This window comes from Salmo salar, chromosome ssa07, assembly GCF_905237065.1.
Source record: "Salmo salar chromosome ssa07, Ssal_v3.1, whole genome shotgun sequence".
Classification (NCBI taxonomy): Eukaryota; Metazoa; Chordata; class Actinopteri; order Salmoniformes; family Salmonidae; genus Salmo; species Salmo salar.
In genome coordinates this window covers 52089252-52105884 of record NC_059448.1, presented here as the reverse complement: position 1 = coordinate 52105884, position 16633 = coordinate 52089252, and the positions used below count along the sequence as shown (strand labels likewise).

Genomic DNA, 16633 nt, shown 5'->3' with positions numbered 1-16633 from the left:
GCTAATCCAAGTTTAGCATTTTAAAAGGCTAATTGATCATTAGAAAACCCTTTTGCAATTATTTTAACACAGCTGAAAACTGATGTTCTGATTTTTAAAGAAGCAATAAAACTGTCCTTCTTTAGACTAGTTGAGTATCTGGAGCATCAGCATTTGTGGGTTCGATTACAGGCTCAAAATGGCCAGAAGCTCGTCAGTCTATTCCATGTGAGAAAATGCCAAGAAACTGAAGATCTCGTACAACGCTGTGTACTACTCCCTTCACAGAACAGAGCAAACTGTCTCTAACCAGAATAGAAAGAGGAGTAGGAGGCCCCAGTGCACAACTGAGCAAGAGGACAAGCACATTAGTGTCTACTTTGAGAAACAGACGCCTCACAAGTCCTCAACTGGTAGCTTCATTAAATAGTACCCGCAAAACACCGGTCTCGACGTCAACAGTGAAGAGGCGACTCCGGGATGCTGGCCTTCTAGGCAGAGTTCCTTTGTCCAGTGTCTGCGTTCTTTTTCCCATCTTAAACTTTTATTTTTATTGGCCAGTCTGAGATATGGCTTTTTCTTTGCAACTCTGCCTAGAAGGCCAGCATCCCGGAGTCACCTCTTCACTGTTGACTTTGAAACTGGTGTTTAGTCATTTACAACATTAACAATGTATTTCTGATCAATTTGATGTTATTTTAATGGACAAAATTAGCTTTCCTTGCAAAAACTATTTAATTTCTAAGTGACCCTAAACTTTTGTGTGTGTATATTCTTATTTGAGAACTAACAATCGCCAAAATAAAGGTTAGACAGTCAGGGGAAAATTGCAAAAAACAATGAATTTAGCATTGTTGATTTTATTATGTTTGAGCAACAGAACACAGCATTAGCCATGGCAAAGTGCAGAGAATTGCAGGAATTTAGCTTTAAAACCGGCCATTTTTCTCTCAGCTGCCATGCCCCCTGCTTCACCCACCACATGAGGCTCTTTTTGATCCAGAAAAAAACTCTGAAATATCACGTAAGTTACGTACGTACAGATCAGTGAGTACCCCGAGGGAGGCAGGAAATTGAAGTAATTGACCAGGCATAAATCAGTATTGTAGTTGGTCTGAATCCAGCACAGCTGGAGATGTGGAACTTTCACCCTCAGAATATCAATTGAGCCGTCTTTGCATGTGATTATTGTTAGTCTTTGAGTCATTTTAGCATGGATTTGATGGAGTTGATTTCATATTCTGGATTGAAACACATGAAAATATTTAAAATCAGATGATGGGAAGTGCTTTTTTTTATTTTATATTGGCCTATTGCCTTTATATTTTTTCCTTAGAATCATATGAACATGTCTATTTATATACATTTTTATCAGGAATGATATATACTGAACAAAAATATAAACGCAACATGTAAAATGTTGGTCCCATGTTTCATGAGCTGAAATAAAAGATCCCAGAAATGTTCCATACGCACAAAAAGCTTTTCTCTAATATGTTGTGCACAAATGTATTTACATCCCTGTTAGTGAGCCTGTCTCCTTTGCCAAGATAATCCATCCACCTGACAGGTGTGGCATATCAAGAAGCTGATTAAACAGCATGATCATTACACAGGTGCACCTTGTGCTGGGGACAAAAGGCCACTCTAAAACGTCCAGTTTTGTCTCACAACACAATGCCACAGATGTCTCAAGTTTTGAGGGAGAGTTCAATTGCCATGGTGACTGCAGGAATGTCCACCACAGCTGTTGCCAGAGAATTTAATGTTAATTTCTCTACCATAAGCCACCTCCAATGTCGTTTTGAGAATTTGGAGTTACGTCCAACTGGCCTCACAACTGCAGACCACGTGTAAACACGCCAGCCCAGGACCTCCACATCCGGCTTCTTCACCTGCGGGATCGTCTGAAACCAGCAACCCGGACAGCTGATGAAACTGAGGAGTATTTCTGTCTGTAATAAAGCCCTTTAGTGAGGTTCTCCAGTGGGTGGGCCTGTCGCCCAAGTGGGTGGGCCTATGCCCTCCCAGGCCCACCCATGGCTGCGCCCATGCCCAGTCGTGAAATCCATAGATTAAGGCCTAATGAATTTATTTCAGGTGACTGATTTCCTTCATATGAACTACAACTCAGTAAAATCATTGAAATTGTTGCATTTATATTTTGTTCAGTATATGAAAGGATGTTTTGATATTTACTGAGAATTGTATGAAAGGATGTTTTCTCCACCTTCATTTTTCTTTTGAACAGATCTCCTGCTTTTCACATCACCCTTCACCCAAGGTCGTCACATCTTCATTGATGATTGCTCTTCTGTTGTTTCCTCTCCTCTCTTTGATGACATATCCCCCTTTCTAACTGAGTCATCCTTTTGTTTATTAGATCTGCTAAAGAACGTAAAGTGCGTATCTGGAAGGACTACGTAGCCCCCACAGCCAACATGGACCAGAAGGACAGGCAGTTTGTGGCCAAGGTAAGAAGACCCTGCAGGCCTGCATACTACACGGCTTCAGGAGGGTTAGGACTGGGGTTGCATTCCAATCCAAAAGGTCATCCCCTTCCCCTCTGCCCTTGTTCACTCCCTTACATGAATTTGGAAGCGAGTGACGGTAGAGGGAAAAGGAGATGCTTTCTTAATGGTACACAGTCTGTTCAATCCATGAGACTAACTTTGCTTTGGTTGTTAGGGGATGTTTCCTTGGCTACCTCCATGGCTGTGCTTACTGCAGTATTTCCACAACTGTTTATTTCATATTTTTGTCATAGCACTGCACCAAAAGCAGGACCAGTCCTTGAGAGCTCTGACAAAATATGTGCCCCACCCCCCCCCCAACAAAAAAAACCTCCCAGCACAGAGGTACAAAGAGGTAGCGCTTCAGCAGTAACCTTGAACACTCCCTCCCTGGCCAAATGACTGCAGAATCGCCTGCCGTCTCTCCTAAGTTCCCAGAACGTTCCAGCTCCGCTCAGAGACACGGGACGGGATATTAGTTATGGATGTTATTGGTATACGGCAGGAGAAATGATTGTCTTAATGTCACAGAGGAAACTGCCTTTGAATGAATCCCAGACCTGGCCTTGTCAGAGTCCATTACTTCCTACTAAGTAAGACGGAGCCACAAATGGAGCCTCCAGTAATGTAGCTTGGCCGTATTACTGTTATAAGAGGACACATTATAGCCTCTATCATTGTTTTAGTGTTACCCTTAAAGCTGCAGTCTGTGATTCCAAAAACAGCAAAATCCTTTAAGAATAAAGGAATGTAAATTACCTTTTGAACAGCTTCCAAAATCCCAGACTGTAGCTTTAAGTACTCCAAATATTCAGAAGTTGGGTCTCTTACCTAGATTGTCTGTTTATATTCTGAATTCCTTTGTCCAATCTATTTTCTTTAGGTAACACACAAAGCAAGTTGATTTAATTCCCTGAAGTAGTAGCTTTTATGATCTACCTAGATTTGTTTTCAGATCCGGTGGCTGGACTTTTAAGTCCTTGAAAAATTCACGGCTAGCCTTTAGTTACATAAAAGGTGTTGCCGTCGCAGCAATCTGCTTACAGAATGAGTTTGCGAAAGAAATCTGCACACACACACACACACTCAAAAAACTAGCTAAGTTAGTGCGTTTTTCCCCTGAGTCAGAGAGAAGACTAGTGCTGAAAAAAGGATCAAACATTTATGCATTGGCTTCGGCTGCCCTCAGATCTCCCTGAGTCCAGGGGATGGAAGCTGAGAAGGGGAGGAGTGAAGGGTGTAGAGGGAGAGAAGGGAGTGACTGATAGCGGGCTAGACGGACAGAAGTGATAAAGGAGGGAGGGGAGGGGGGTGGAATTGAGTATTTCCTTCCCTGTGTGTTGTTTTTGCAGACAGGCAGGTTCAGTTCCTCAGTAGAGGGATGAGCCCTTGTGCCGGTTCCCAGCATGGTTCCCCATCTCTTCCTCCCCTCCTGCTGTTCTCAGAATGGGAGTAGTCGGAGTAACACTGAGGTCCACCGCCTCAATCCACCAGCACGTTAGCAAATTTGTTTAGGGATTAGTGAATTGTTGGGTTTCCTTTTTTGAGGCAAGCCCCGTCGGCGACGCTGCGTTTGTTGTAAAATGCCACCTTGGCTTTTTCAAACTTCCTTTGTAGACTACCCCCAGATGGTGTGGTGGGATAGATAGGTGTTGGTTTTGTGGCGACTTTCCTCGTTCGGTGGTCAACTGGTACAATGTTTTGTCACATTGTCAGCTCCCTGAAATGTCATTGGCCAGTTGGGCTCGCTTAACATCCTCATTGGATTGTTTGGTTTGGGCACCTTGAATTCTCATTTGCTGTACTCTCTTTGTTCCATTGGTCCCATGACATTGCAGCCTGTCAACTTTCCTGTCATACTCTCCTTCCCAGTCCTTCTCCCCTTGTCCCTCATTATTTTTCTGGGAAGGGATGGATAGAGTTCAGAGAGAGAGCAGCCCAGAAGGGTATCATGAAGCAGGTTTGAAGAGTTGGTGAACTAACTTTGGTCAACTCGGAGTTCAACTCGAGAGAACCAGTAATACAAAAGTAACTCAACTTTTAGCCAGGTATGTTTCTATGGCAACAAATCCTTCAGAACTAACCTTCTCCGGGGCAGGCTAACTCCATTTATTCTGAATGAAATGACTGAGCTCCGAGTTAAGGACCAATGAAGACGACTTATAAATATTTTATTGACATTTTTGGTTTTAAAATATATCACATTACACATTTAGTAATGACAGAATGCATTTTAAACTTTATGCAATGTGACACTTTTGTATGACTTAATGAAAGCAAATATTGATAGGCGTGGGCGGAGTGGTCGTACATTGATAAACACACCAAGGACAGCATTAACGATAAGTCATAAAGACCTATTTCACACCATAGCCTGCTGAATTGGCAAGAATTCTGTTGTATATTTTTTGGGTACAAATCAAAATGTGGCACTAACTCGCTCATGGATTGTTTCAATGGAGAGTTTGGTGTTTGACATGCATGTGCAGTTCCAAGCCTGTTAGAGTTAGTGGCAGGTGGCCGAGCAATATCCACCATCGTAGTACGGATGAAGCCTGACCTGGAATGTGAAGCTAACTGAAGCTGGTTATCTTTAGAAAACCCTGAGTAAATCTAGCTCGCTTCGTAGGATACCACTCCAGTCCCCAGAGTCAAACCTGCTGACTCATCCCCCCCACTCTCTCATACCCCCTCTTTCTCACTGACCTCTCTATTTATCTCTCTCACCTTCTATTTCTCCTTCTCTCTCTCTCACATTGTCTCTGCTGGGACTGGTAGGTAGGCTATGTCCCAATAGGCTGAAATTGCCTCCTCTCTTCTTCCTCTTGTCTCCCTTGTGACCAGCTGCCCTGAGAGAGGACGTGATGGATGAAAGTGATGTGGTGGAAAACCTCTCCATCAGAGAGAGGCCATACTAGAGGCCTGTCACTGTCACGGAGGGACAGGGGACAACTGGCTGCATGTCAATAGTTTGAAACACTTTCTCACATCAGTGTAGATGGAGAGGCCATACTAGTTGTAAATGCCCTTTTTAAAGCTGAAATATGTCACTTTTTGGGTGACCTGACCAAATTCACATTGAAATGTTAGTTCTAGATCTGTCATTCTCATTGAAAGCAGGTCTAAGAAGTGGTAGATCAGTTCTATGTGTGCTATTTCTATGCTTCCTGTTAGTTTTTGCATCTTTTACTTTTGGTTTTGTACACCAGCTGAAATACAATATTTTGGGTTATGTAAAAGACATTTCACAGCGGTTTAGATGGTACAATGATTCTCTACACTATAGTTGCTTGTTTTGTCAAATAAACAGAAATTAAGCAAACTATTAGAATTTTAACAGCCAGGAAATGGTTGAGTGATTTCTGCATAGTTCATCTTTAAGGAAAGGATGGTATTCCTGAGTATTGGGTTAAAGACTGGACAATATAAGCTGCTGATATGCAGGGTACTATTGACTAGGACCAACCTCCACACGGATTTGCCCTAACAATGGAAGTGATGCGAATGTGACGATTTGTTTCTGCCAGAGTAGGGCTATCTGCACGTCTCTGGAAAGACTACTCTGCATCTTGATGCAGTACTGCAGTTCTTTTCACACCTATATGCCTATACATTATTGGTGTTGCTGCATCACATCACCACCAGTCTTTTTAAAACGAGATGAATGATAAGTAAATGCAGTGGTCCTGATATGTATCCTGAACACTGCAGATGTCATGCTGGTAGTGGCCACCAGGTGGCAGCACCTCTCTACCACCAGGGTCTGTGTTTAGAGCAGGGGTCTCCAACCTTTTCTAGCACGAGCCACTTCTAGCTTTCCAATAGCCACGTTCTTCTCCTCTCCCTTCTTCTCCGTGTCCTTAGTGCACTACTTTCTTCTGTACACCGTTTTCTGTCAATATACCTGGTAAAATAAGGGGGGCAGATGTAAATGTTTTGCCTGCACTACAGACTGCTATATCGGTCCACTAATACAGGACTAGTAAAGGCCCAGTACGCTACTTTTGTGAAAAAATTGATATTAATATTTTTCCAGATTTTTCAGTGGGGAGCTATAGCACCCTCAGCACCCCTCCTTCCTGCGGCTATGACTGCTGCTGATCATTTCATTGTGAAGTTTGCAAATAATACATACGAATGATATACTTACTCATGATATACTACTTTGCAGTTAACATTTAGTTGAGAAGGTTTTGGGGAAAGTATTTGTCAACCCACCAAACAATTATCACATCAACTGGCCACACACGGAGTGATAGACAAACGCACGCACCAGACAGAGGCAATATTTCTTAATTCTTTGGCTGATATTGTTAGGTTAGACTCATATTAAACATCTCCAATCCAAAATTAAATCTAGACTCGGCTTCCTATTTCGCAACAAAGCCTCATTCACGCACGCCGCCAAACACACCCTCTTAAAACTGACTATCCTACCAATCCTTGACTTTGGCGATGTCATTTACAAAATAGCCTCCAACACTCTACTCAGCAAATTGGATGCAGTCTATCACAGTGCCATCCGTTTTGTCACCAAAGCCCCATATACCACCCACCACAGCGACCTGTATGCTCTAGTCGGCTGGCCCTCGCTACATATATGTCGCTAAACCTACTGGCTCCAGGTCATCTATAAGTCTTTGCTAGGTAAAGCTCTGCCTTATCTCAGTTCACTGGTCACGATAACAACACCCACCCGTAGCACACGTTCCAGCAGGTATATCTCTCTGGTCATCCTCAAAGCCAACACCTCCTTTGGCCGCCTTTCCTTACAGTTCTCTGCTGCCAGTGACTGGAACGAATTGCAAAAATTGCTGAAGTTGGAGACTTATATTTCCCTCACTAACTTTAAACATCAGCTATCTGAGCAGCTAACCGATTGCTGCAGCTGTACATAGTCCATCTGTAAATAGCCCTTCCAATATACCTACCTCATCCCCATACTGTTTTTTAAAAATATACTTTTCTGCTCTATTGCACACCAGTATTTCTACTTGCACATCATCATCTGCACATCTATCACTCCAGTGTTAATTTGCTAATTGTAATTACTTCGCTATTATGGCCTATTTATTGCCTACCTCGTCACACCATTTGCATACACTGTATATAAACTTATTTTTGTTTCTATTATGTTATTGACTGTACTCTTGTTTATCCCACGTGTAACTCTGTTGTTTGTGTCGCACTGCTTTGCTTTATCTTGACCAGGTCGCATTTGTAAATGAGAACTTGTTCTCAACTGGCCTACCTGGTTAAATAAAGGTAAAAAGGTTTGGGTCTTTAAGCCATAGTGGTTAACTAGGGGTGGGATAATGTTAGATAGTAGCTGGGAGCTTGCGGTGTCGGAGACTTGATTTGTTTATGACAGTTTGTGACGTAAAACATGAATCATTTCATATACTTTGGGAATTGTTTGGCGAGCTACTAGTAGCTGGTGATTTGACCTTTTGTAGACCCCTGGCCTAGAGTGACTCAGCCTGGACATACCTCTCGCAGGCACCCACAGAGAGTCGAAAGGCACACTTTCTCTCTCGCTCTCTGTCCTTTCTCTCCATATCTCTCTGTTTGTGTATTTCTCTCCATATCTCTCTCTGTTTGTGTATTTCTCTCCATATCTCTCTCTGTCTGTGTATTTCTGTCTGTCCTTTCTCTCCATATCTCTCTCTGTCTGTGTATTTCTCTCTGTCCTTTCTCTCCATATCTCTCTCTGTCTGTGTATTTCTCTGTCCTTTCTCTCCATATCTCTCTCTGTCTGTGTATTTCTCTGTCCTTTCTCTCCATATCTCTCTCTGTCTGTGTATTTCTCTCTGTGTCCTTTCTCTCCATATCTCTCTCTGTCTGTGTATTTCTCTCTCTGTCCTTTCTCTCCATATCTCTCTCTCGAATAAACAGTTGCCAATTACCCAGTCTAAATGTGCTGGCCAGCCATTTTCTGCTTCTTTTCTCAACATAACCGATGATTTATTTATTTGGGGAGAGAGGAAGGAGACTCACGTTTTCCTTTGTGGTGCCAGAGTTGGAGAACAACCTTGTTACAATGTTGAGGAGTGTGTAGGTTGGTACAACAGATTAGATTTTTTGGAAATGGAGAGATGGGTAGTGTAGCGCTTCGAGTCCCCCGCACTGGGACCATGGGACTGAGGTGTTAGGAGTCCTCTCTCTCTGTCTCTCTCTCTCCTCTCTCTGTCAGTGTGTTGTGTATGTGGGCAGGTTAATTTCTCCCTCCGTCCCCAACGGTAAAACTATTTGCAGAGGTATTATTTCTCCCGTCTGCCTCTCTTCTTCTCTCCCCCCAGTCAGCTATGGGACTAACTGAGCATCTCAGAATGCCTCGCGGGAGGTGCTTGTGTGTTCAGGATTTCTCTAAAATTGGTCTAGCTCCAAGCCCGATTCCCAATAGCCGCCCACACAAGCTTGACTGGTATCCAAGGGTGGTTGTCTCCCATGTATATCTCAGCAATTGGGGTTTGTTCAAATACTAGTCATCCTTCCTTCGTTCTCTAAAACAATGTAAGATCTGATGGGGTTGGATCATTGATCCGACCAAGTGTGTGTGACCCGTACGTGTGCTTACTTCCAAGTGAGCTTGATATGTTTGCCCACCCTTCCAAGTGAGCTTGATGTACAGCCCATGTTTGCTGTGTATGTCACAGGTAGGTCTGAGTGGGTGTGTTTGTGCCTTTCCCAAGTGATCTTGATGTACAGCCCATTTTGTTTATACCACACATTGATCTCTCTGTGTGGGCGGGTGGGCCTCAACTTGTCCACTGTTCCCCAGCTGAGCTTGATGTAGACTTCATGTTTGTGAATGTCACAAGTGGGTCTGTCAGTCATTTCTCTTTGTTTTGGCAGCCATCTTCTTCCTCTCCCTCTGTCCCAGCCAGTCCCAGCACTCTCCTCTCTCTCTCTCTCTCTCTCTCTCTCTCTCTCTCTCTCTCTCTGTCTCATCACTTTATTACCAATCTGTTTGTCCTTCTGCGTTGGAGAGGGGGAAAAAACTGTTGTTGGTAAAATGGAGAGCGATTCTAGCCATTTTCACTGGAGTGGGATGGATCAGTCACAGCGTGAATCCTGACTGATGTCCATCTCTCTGTTCCCTCCCCTTCTCTCCCGGGAATCCCCCCTCCATGTGGAATGTGTGTATATACAATTCGCGGACTTGTGTGCAATTGGGGCTGGAACTGTGGAACAAACAGTTTAGCTTAAGTTAAAAGGACTGGCAATAGATCAATGTGATGCTCTACAATGTGTGAAGATGCAGAAATAATTGTGAAAGTACGATGTATAGTTTCAATGTCTCTTTACAATGAATGGGTGGTACATTTCGTTGTCGGGATGTTTTACATAATGTGTTATTGTTACATCTAAAAGTCATCACAAAACGGCCATGTTAATCGTTCATTATAATGTACTTGACTTCTCCGACAATTGCAATGTGAATATATTAAGGTCGTTCAGTACGTGGAGTGGTGCTGTAGATTACAGCTCTTCTCTCCCTCTGCTCTGAGTGGTGCTGTAGATTACAGCTCTTCTCTCCCTCTGCTCTGAGTGGTGCTGTAGATTACAGCTCTTCTCTCCCTCTGCTCTGAGTGGTGCTGTAGATTACAGCTCTTCTCTCCCTCTGCTCTGAGTGGTGCTGTAGATTACAGCTCTTCTCTCCCTCTGCTCTGAGAGGTGCTGTAGATTACAGCTCTTCTCTCCCTCTGCTCTGAGTGGTGCTGTAGATTACAGCTCTACTCTCCCTCTGCTCTGAGAGGTGCTGTAGATTACAGCTCTTCTCTCCCTCTGCTCTGAGTGGTGCTGTAGATTACAGCTCTTCTCTCCCTCTGCTCTGAGTGGTGCTGTAGATTACAGCTCTTCTCTCCCTCTGCTCTGAGTGGTGCTGTAGATTACAGCTCTTCTCTCCCTCTGCTCTGAGTGGTGCTGTAGATTACAGCTCTTCTCTCCCTCTGCTCTGAGAGGTGCTGTAGATTACAGCTCTACTCTCCCTCTGCTCTGAGTGGTGCTGTAGATTTACAGCTCTACTCTCCCTCTGCTCTGAGTGGTGCTGTAGATTACAGCTCTTCTCTCCCTCTGCTCTGAGTGGTGCTGTAGATTACAGCTCTTCTCTCCCTCTGCTCTGAGTGGTGCTGTAGATTACAGCTCTTCTCTCCCTCTGCTCTGAGTGGTGCTGTAGATTACAGCTCTACTCTCCCTCTGCTCTGAGAGGTGCTGTAGATTACAGCTCTACTCTCCCTCTGCTCTGAGTGGTGCTGTAGATTACAGCTCTTCTCTCCCTCTGCTCTGAGTGGTGCTGTAGATTACAGCTCTTCTCTCCCTCTGCTCTGAGTGGTGCTGTAGATTACAGCTCTACTCTCCCTCTGCTCTGAGAGGTGCTGTAGATTACAGCTCTACTCTCCCTCTGCTCTGAGAGGTGCTGTAGATTACAGCTCTACTCTCCCTCTGCTCTGAGAGGTGCTGTAGATTACAGCTCTACTCTCCCTCTGCTCTGAGTGGTGCTGTAGATTACAGCTCTACTCTCCCTCTGCTCTGAGTGGTGCTGTAGATTTACAGCTCTACTCTCCCTCTGCTCTGAGTGGTGCTGTAGATTACAGCTCTTCTCTCCCTCTGCTCTGAGTGGTGCTGTAGTTACAGCTATGAAGCCTGGTAAAATACGAGAAACCTTTTTCAACATCTGAGGCAAAATCACTCTTTGGAACATGCAGGAAGTTTGAGTTTGCGCCACGGTGTTACTGTTCCTCAGCATGTTGACTCAGTACTGTTACTCTGTGTATAGAGCCAAGTTACTGTTACTCTGTGTATAGAGCCAAGTTACTGTTACTCTGTGTATAGAGCCAAGTTACTGTTACTCTGTGTATAGAGCCAAGTTACTGTTACTCTGTGTATAGAGCCAAGTTACTGTTACTCTGTGTATAGAGCCAAGTTACTGTTACTCTGTGAATAGAGCCAAGTTACTGTTACTCTGTGTATAGAGCCAAGTTACTGTTACTCTGTGTATAGAGCCAAGTTACTGTTACTCTGTGTATAGAGCCAAGTTACTGTTACTCTGTGTATAGAGGCAAGTTACTGTTACTCTGTGTATAGAGCCAAGTTACTGTTACTCTGTGTATAGAGCCAAGTTACTGTTCCTCAACATGTTGACTCAGTACTGTTACTCTGTGTATAGAGCCAAGTTACTGTTCCTCAGCATGTTGACTCAGTACTGTTACTCTGTGTATAGAGCCAAGTTACTGTTCCTCAACATGTTGACTCAGTACTGTTACTCTGTGTATAGAGCCAAGTTACTGTTACTCTGTGTATAGAGCCAAGTTACTGTTCCTCAGCATGTTGACTCAGTACTGTTACTCTGTGTATAGAACCAAGTTACTGTTACTCTGTGTATAGAGCCAAGTTACTGTTCCTCAGCATGTTGACTCAGTACTGTTACTCTGTGTATAGAACCAAGTTACTGTTACTCTGTGTATAGAGCCAAGTTACTGTTACTCTGTGTATAGAGCCAAGTTACTGTTCCTCAGCATGTTGACTCAGTACTGTTACTCTGTGTATAGAACCAAGTTACTGTTACTCTGTGTATAGAGCCAAGTTACTGTTCCTCAGCATGTTGACTCAGTACTGTTACTCTGTGTATAGAACCAAGTTACTGTTACTCTGTATGTATAGAGCCACGTTACTGTTACTCTGTGTATAGAGCCAAGTTACTGTTCCTCAGCATGTTGACTCAGTACTGTTACTCTGTGTATAGAGCCAAGTTACTGTGTATAGAGCCAAGTTACTGTTCCTCAGCATGTTGACTCAGTACTGTTACTGTGTATAGAGCCAAGTTACTGTTCCTCAGCATGTTGACTCAGTACTGTTACTCTGTGTATAGAGCCACGTTACTGTTACTCTGTGTATAGAGCCAAGTTACTGTTCCTCAGCATGTTGACTCAGTACTGTTACTCTGTGTATAGAGCCAAGTTACTGTGTATAGAGCCAAGTTACTGTTCCTCAGCATGTTGACTCAGTACTGTTACTCTGTGTATAGAGCCACGTTACTGTTACTCAGCATGTTGACTCAGTACTGTTACTCTGTGTATGGAGCCAAGTTACTGTTCCTCAGCATGTTGACTCAGTACTGTTACTCTGTGTATAGAGCCAAGTTACTGTTAATCTGTGTATAGAGCCAAGTTACTGTTCCTCAGCAGGTTGACTCAGTGCTGTTACTCTGTGTATAGAGCCAAGTTACTGTTCCTCAGCATGTTGACTCAGTACTGTTACTGTGTATAGAGCCAAGTTACTGTTCCTCAGCATGTTGACTCAGTGCTGTTACTCTGTGTATAGAGCCAAGTTACTGTTCCTCAGCATGTTGACTCAGTACTGTTACTCTGTGTATAGAGCCAAGTTACTGTTCCTCAGCATGTTGACTCAGTACTGTTACTCTGTGTATAGAACCAAGTTACTGTTACTCTGTGTATAGAGCCAAGTTACTGTTCCTCAGCATGTTGACTCAGTACTGTTACTCTGTGTATAGAGCCAAGTTACTGTTACTCTGTGTATAGAGCCAAGTTACTGTTACTCTGTGTATAGAGCCAAGTTACTGTTACTCTGTGTATAGAGCCAAGTTACTGTTACTCTGTGTATAGAGCCATGTTACTGTTACTCTGTGTATAGAGCCAAGTTACTGTTACTCTGTGTATAGAGCCAAGTTACTGTTACTCTGTGTATAGAGCCAAGTTACTGTTCCTCAGCATGTTGACTCAGTACTGTTACTCTGTGTATAGAGCCACGTTACTGTTCCTCAGCATGTTGACTCAGTACTGTTACTGTGTATAGAGCCAAGTTACTGTTACTCTGTGTATAGAGCCAAGTTACTGTTCCTCAGCATGTTGACTCAGTACTGTTACTCTGTGTATAGAGCCAAGTTACTGTTACTCTGTGTATGGAGCCAAGTTACTGTTCCTCAGCATGTTGACTCAGTACTGTTACTCTGTGTATAGAGCCAAGTTACTGTTACTCTGTGTATAGAGCCAAGTTACTGTTCCTCAGCATGTTGACTCAGTACTGTTACTCTGTGTATAGAGCCAAGTTACTGTTACTCTGTGTATAGAGCCAAGTTACTGTTACTCTGTGTATAGAGCCAAGTTACTGTTCCTCAGCATGTTGACTCAGTACTGTTACTCTGTGTATAGAGCCACGTTACTGTTACTCTGTGTATAGAGCCAAGTTACTGTTACTCAGCATGTTGACTCAGTACTGTTACTCTGTGTATGGAGCCAAGTTACTGTTCCTCAGAATGTTGACTCAGTACTGTTACTCTGTGTATAGAGCCAAGTTACTGTTACTCTGTGTATAGAGCCGTCTGTGTATAGAGCCAAGTTACTCTTCCTCAGCATGTTGACTCAGTACTGTTACTCTGTGTATAGAGCCAAGTTACTGTTACTCTGTGTATAGAGCCAAGTTACTCTTCCTCAGCATGTTGACTCAGTACTGTTACTCTGTGTATAGAACCACGTTACTGTTCCTCAGCATGTTGACTCAGTACTGTTACTCTGTGTATAGAGCCAAGTTACTGTTACTCTGTGTATAGAGCCAAGTTACTGTTCCTCAGCATGTTGACTCAGTACTGTTACTGTGTATAGAGCCAAGTTACTGTTACTCTGTGTATAGAGCCAAGTTACTGTTACTGTGTATAGAGCCAAGTTACTGTTCCTCAACATGTCTCAGTACTGTTATTGTTGGGAAGAGCCGTAACTAAGCATTTCACTGTTGGTCTACACCTTGTTGTTTACGAAGCATGTGATGAATACCATTTGAATTGTTTGTTGTCGGACTAAAGCCTTCTCTCTCTGCTCTGTGTAAACTAGGCTCAGTTCAGCTCAGCCCACTGTGCCAATTCTCTAGAAAGCAGCTGTCCTCTCCATCCTCCAAATGGAGGCGCGATGGGCTGCCTCACTAACCTCTGTCTCTGTCTCTCTGTCCCCCCCCCCCCCCAGGTGATGCAGGTCGTCAATGCGGACGCCGTCGTGGTCAAGCTTAACTCTGGCGAGTACAAGACCATCCACCTGTCCAGCATCCGACCCCCCAGGATCGAGGGCGAGGTACGCGCACCCCCCCCTCCCTGTATCTTTGTGTTGGTATCTTGTCCTTGGCTTGGCCACCCTGACACAGAGGATCATTACCAGCTCCATAGGGGCGCCTGCTGTCAGAGACACTGTTTGGAAAGGCACTTTCCCTCCCCCAGTCTTCTTTGAAAAGGCATTCATTGTCTGTCTCTCTCTCTTCTCTCTGTGTGTCTGTCTCTGTGTCTCTCTCTCCGTCTCTCCCACCCACCCCTGTGTAACTGTCTCTGTGTCTCTCTCTCTGTGTCTCCCACCCACCTCTGTGTAACTGTCTCTCTCTGTGTCTCCCACCCACCTCTGTGTAACTGTCTCTGTGTCTCTGTCTCTCCCACCCACCTCTGTGTGTTTGAGTGCAGCACTGCAGAGAAGTGGGCTGATCCATCCTTTCCCTTACTCACAGCTCGCCGCGCTCACACAATGAGAGACAAATGCAAACACTGACAGTCTTTCATTCACTTCTCATGTACTCCCAGTCACCACTGTAAGACAAGCACGCACACTCACTGTCACCAGGCACTCACACAATTATAAGCACGCATACTTAACCGGTCACTACTCTGTCACACTCATGCTATCAGAACACAACTTTCAGTCTGTTCCCTTCTCGTACACAACAAACACACACCCCTACCACATCCACATGTCTGTATATCTCCACTTCTCCATTTGTGTGTTTCCTCCCATCTAAGCCCTGCTAGAGTCCTAATCAGATTTCAGTGTCTCTCTGGTCGGGTATAATAAGAAAAGAGAGAGATGGACAGAGGTTTTTAATGGCGCCCTTAATGATGGAAGAAGAACAGTAGCTAAATATAGTCATGTGGCCACCGCCAGGACGACCAGACTGGAATTAGCTGGCGACCCCTGACCCCGTCTGCTATTGGCCCCATGATGATGATTCGGCACTCAGTGTAATTGGAGGAGGAGGCACTTCCTGGTAAAAAAAATATACAATGTAACCTTTATTTAACTAAGCAAGTCAGTTAAGAACAAATCCTTATTTACAATGACAGCCTTCCCCGGCCAAACCCGGACGACGCTGGGCCAATTGTGCACCACCCTATGGGATTCATAATCACGGCCAGATGTGATGCAGCCTGGATTCGAACCAGGGACTGCAGTGACGCCTCTTGCACTGAGATGCAGTGCCTTCGACCGCTGTGATACAGCCTGGATTCGAACCAGGGACTGTAGTGACGCCTCTTGCACTGAGATGCAGTGCCTTCGACCGCTGTGATACAGCCTGGATTCGAACCAGGGACTGTAGTGACGCCTCTTGCACTGAGATGCAGTGCCTTAGACCGCTGTGCCACTCAGGAGCCCAGGTTTCCCTTTATTTCCTCCCTGATGCTGGGCTCTGTCTGAAATGGCACCCTGTTCCCTATATAGTGACTGCATGGTACCCCCTTACCACTGATACCAGGTCAGTTTACCATCCTCTCTAATGGTTAAGGTTATGGTTGTGGGTTAAGTAATCTGATCCTAGATCAGTGTTGAGGACCAGGAACAACTTCTACCTAGACTATGATTGCGTGATGCTTCATCACTAACCGAGACTGAGGAGGAGGCATTTCCTGTTTCCCTTTCTCCTACCTGTATTGTTCCTAGTTGTCAAGTACATTCAGTACGCCAGCCTTCTCTTCCGCTGTCCTTCAGCCTGCGTCAATAGGGAGTCGTTGGTATTGGAGAGGAGCAGTTAGCAGTAGAATCCTACTTCTATGGCCTCGAGCCCTGAGAGCAACTTGGAGTTGAGTACTTCTTGTGGGCAGTAACAGGCTTTTTGTTTCTGACGCAAGCCAATTCAATTTGGACTATTATCTCATAGAAGCTCTTTGTGGCATGGAAGACAAAGAAGAGCGATATACAAAAGAAAGCCTCATTGGTGAATTCTTGTACTGTATTTAATGGTGCTGACAATGACTATTAGTCACCAATGTGCTGACTGACGTATCTAAAATGAATGAATGAAAAATGTATGCAGTCTGCTAATTGACTGAAATGTTAATGCGCTGCTGGAAGTGTTGGGTGTGCAGTGTTCTGAGT

The 16633-nt window shown here is 44.2% G+C and overlaps 1 protein-coding gene across 1 annotated transcript in view; it reads left to right on the top strand.

Annotated features, from left to right (window-relative positions):
• LOC100380729 (staphylococcal nuclease domain-containing protein 1) overlaps positions 1 to 16633 on the top strand; it is a 319896-nt gene that overhangs the window by 22432 nt on the left and 280831 nt on the right. Inside the window, exons 9-10 of the mRNA XM_045722231.1 lie at positions 2363 to 2453; positions 14468 to 14572. Coding sequence (XP_045578187.1) covers positions 2363 to 2453; positions 14468 to 14572 — 196 coding nt within the window. The remainder of the gene's footprint in view (positions 1 to 2362; positions 2454 to 14467; positions 14573 to 16633) is intronic.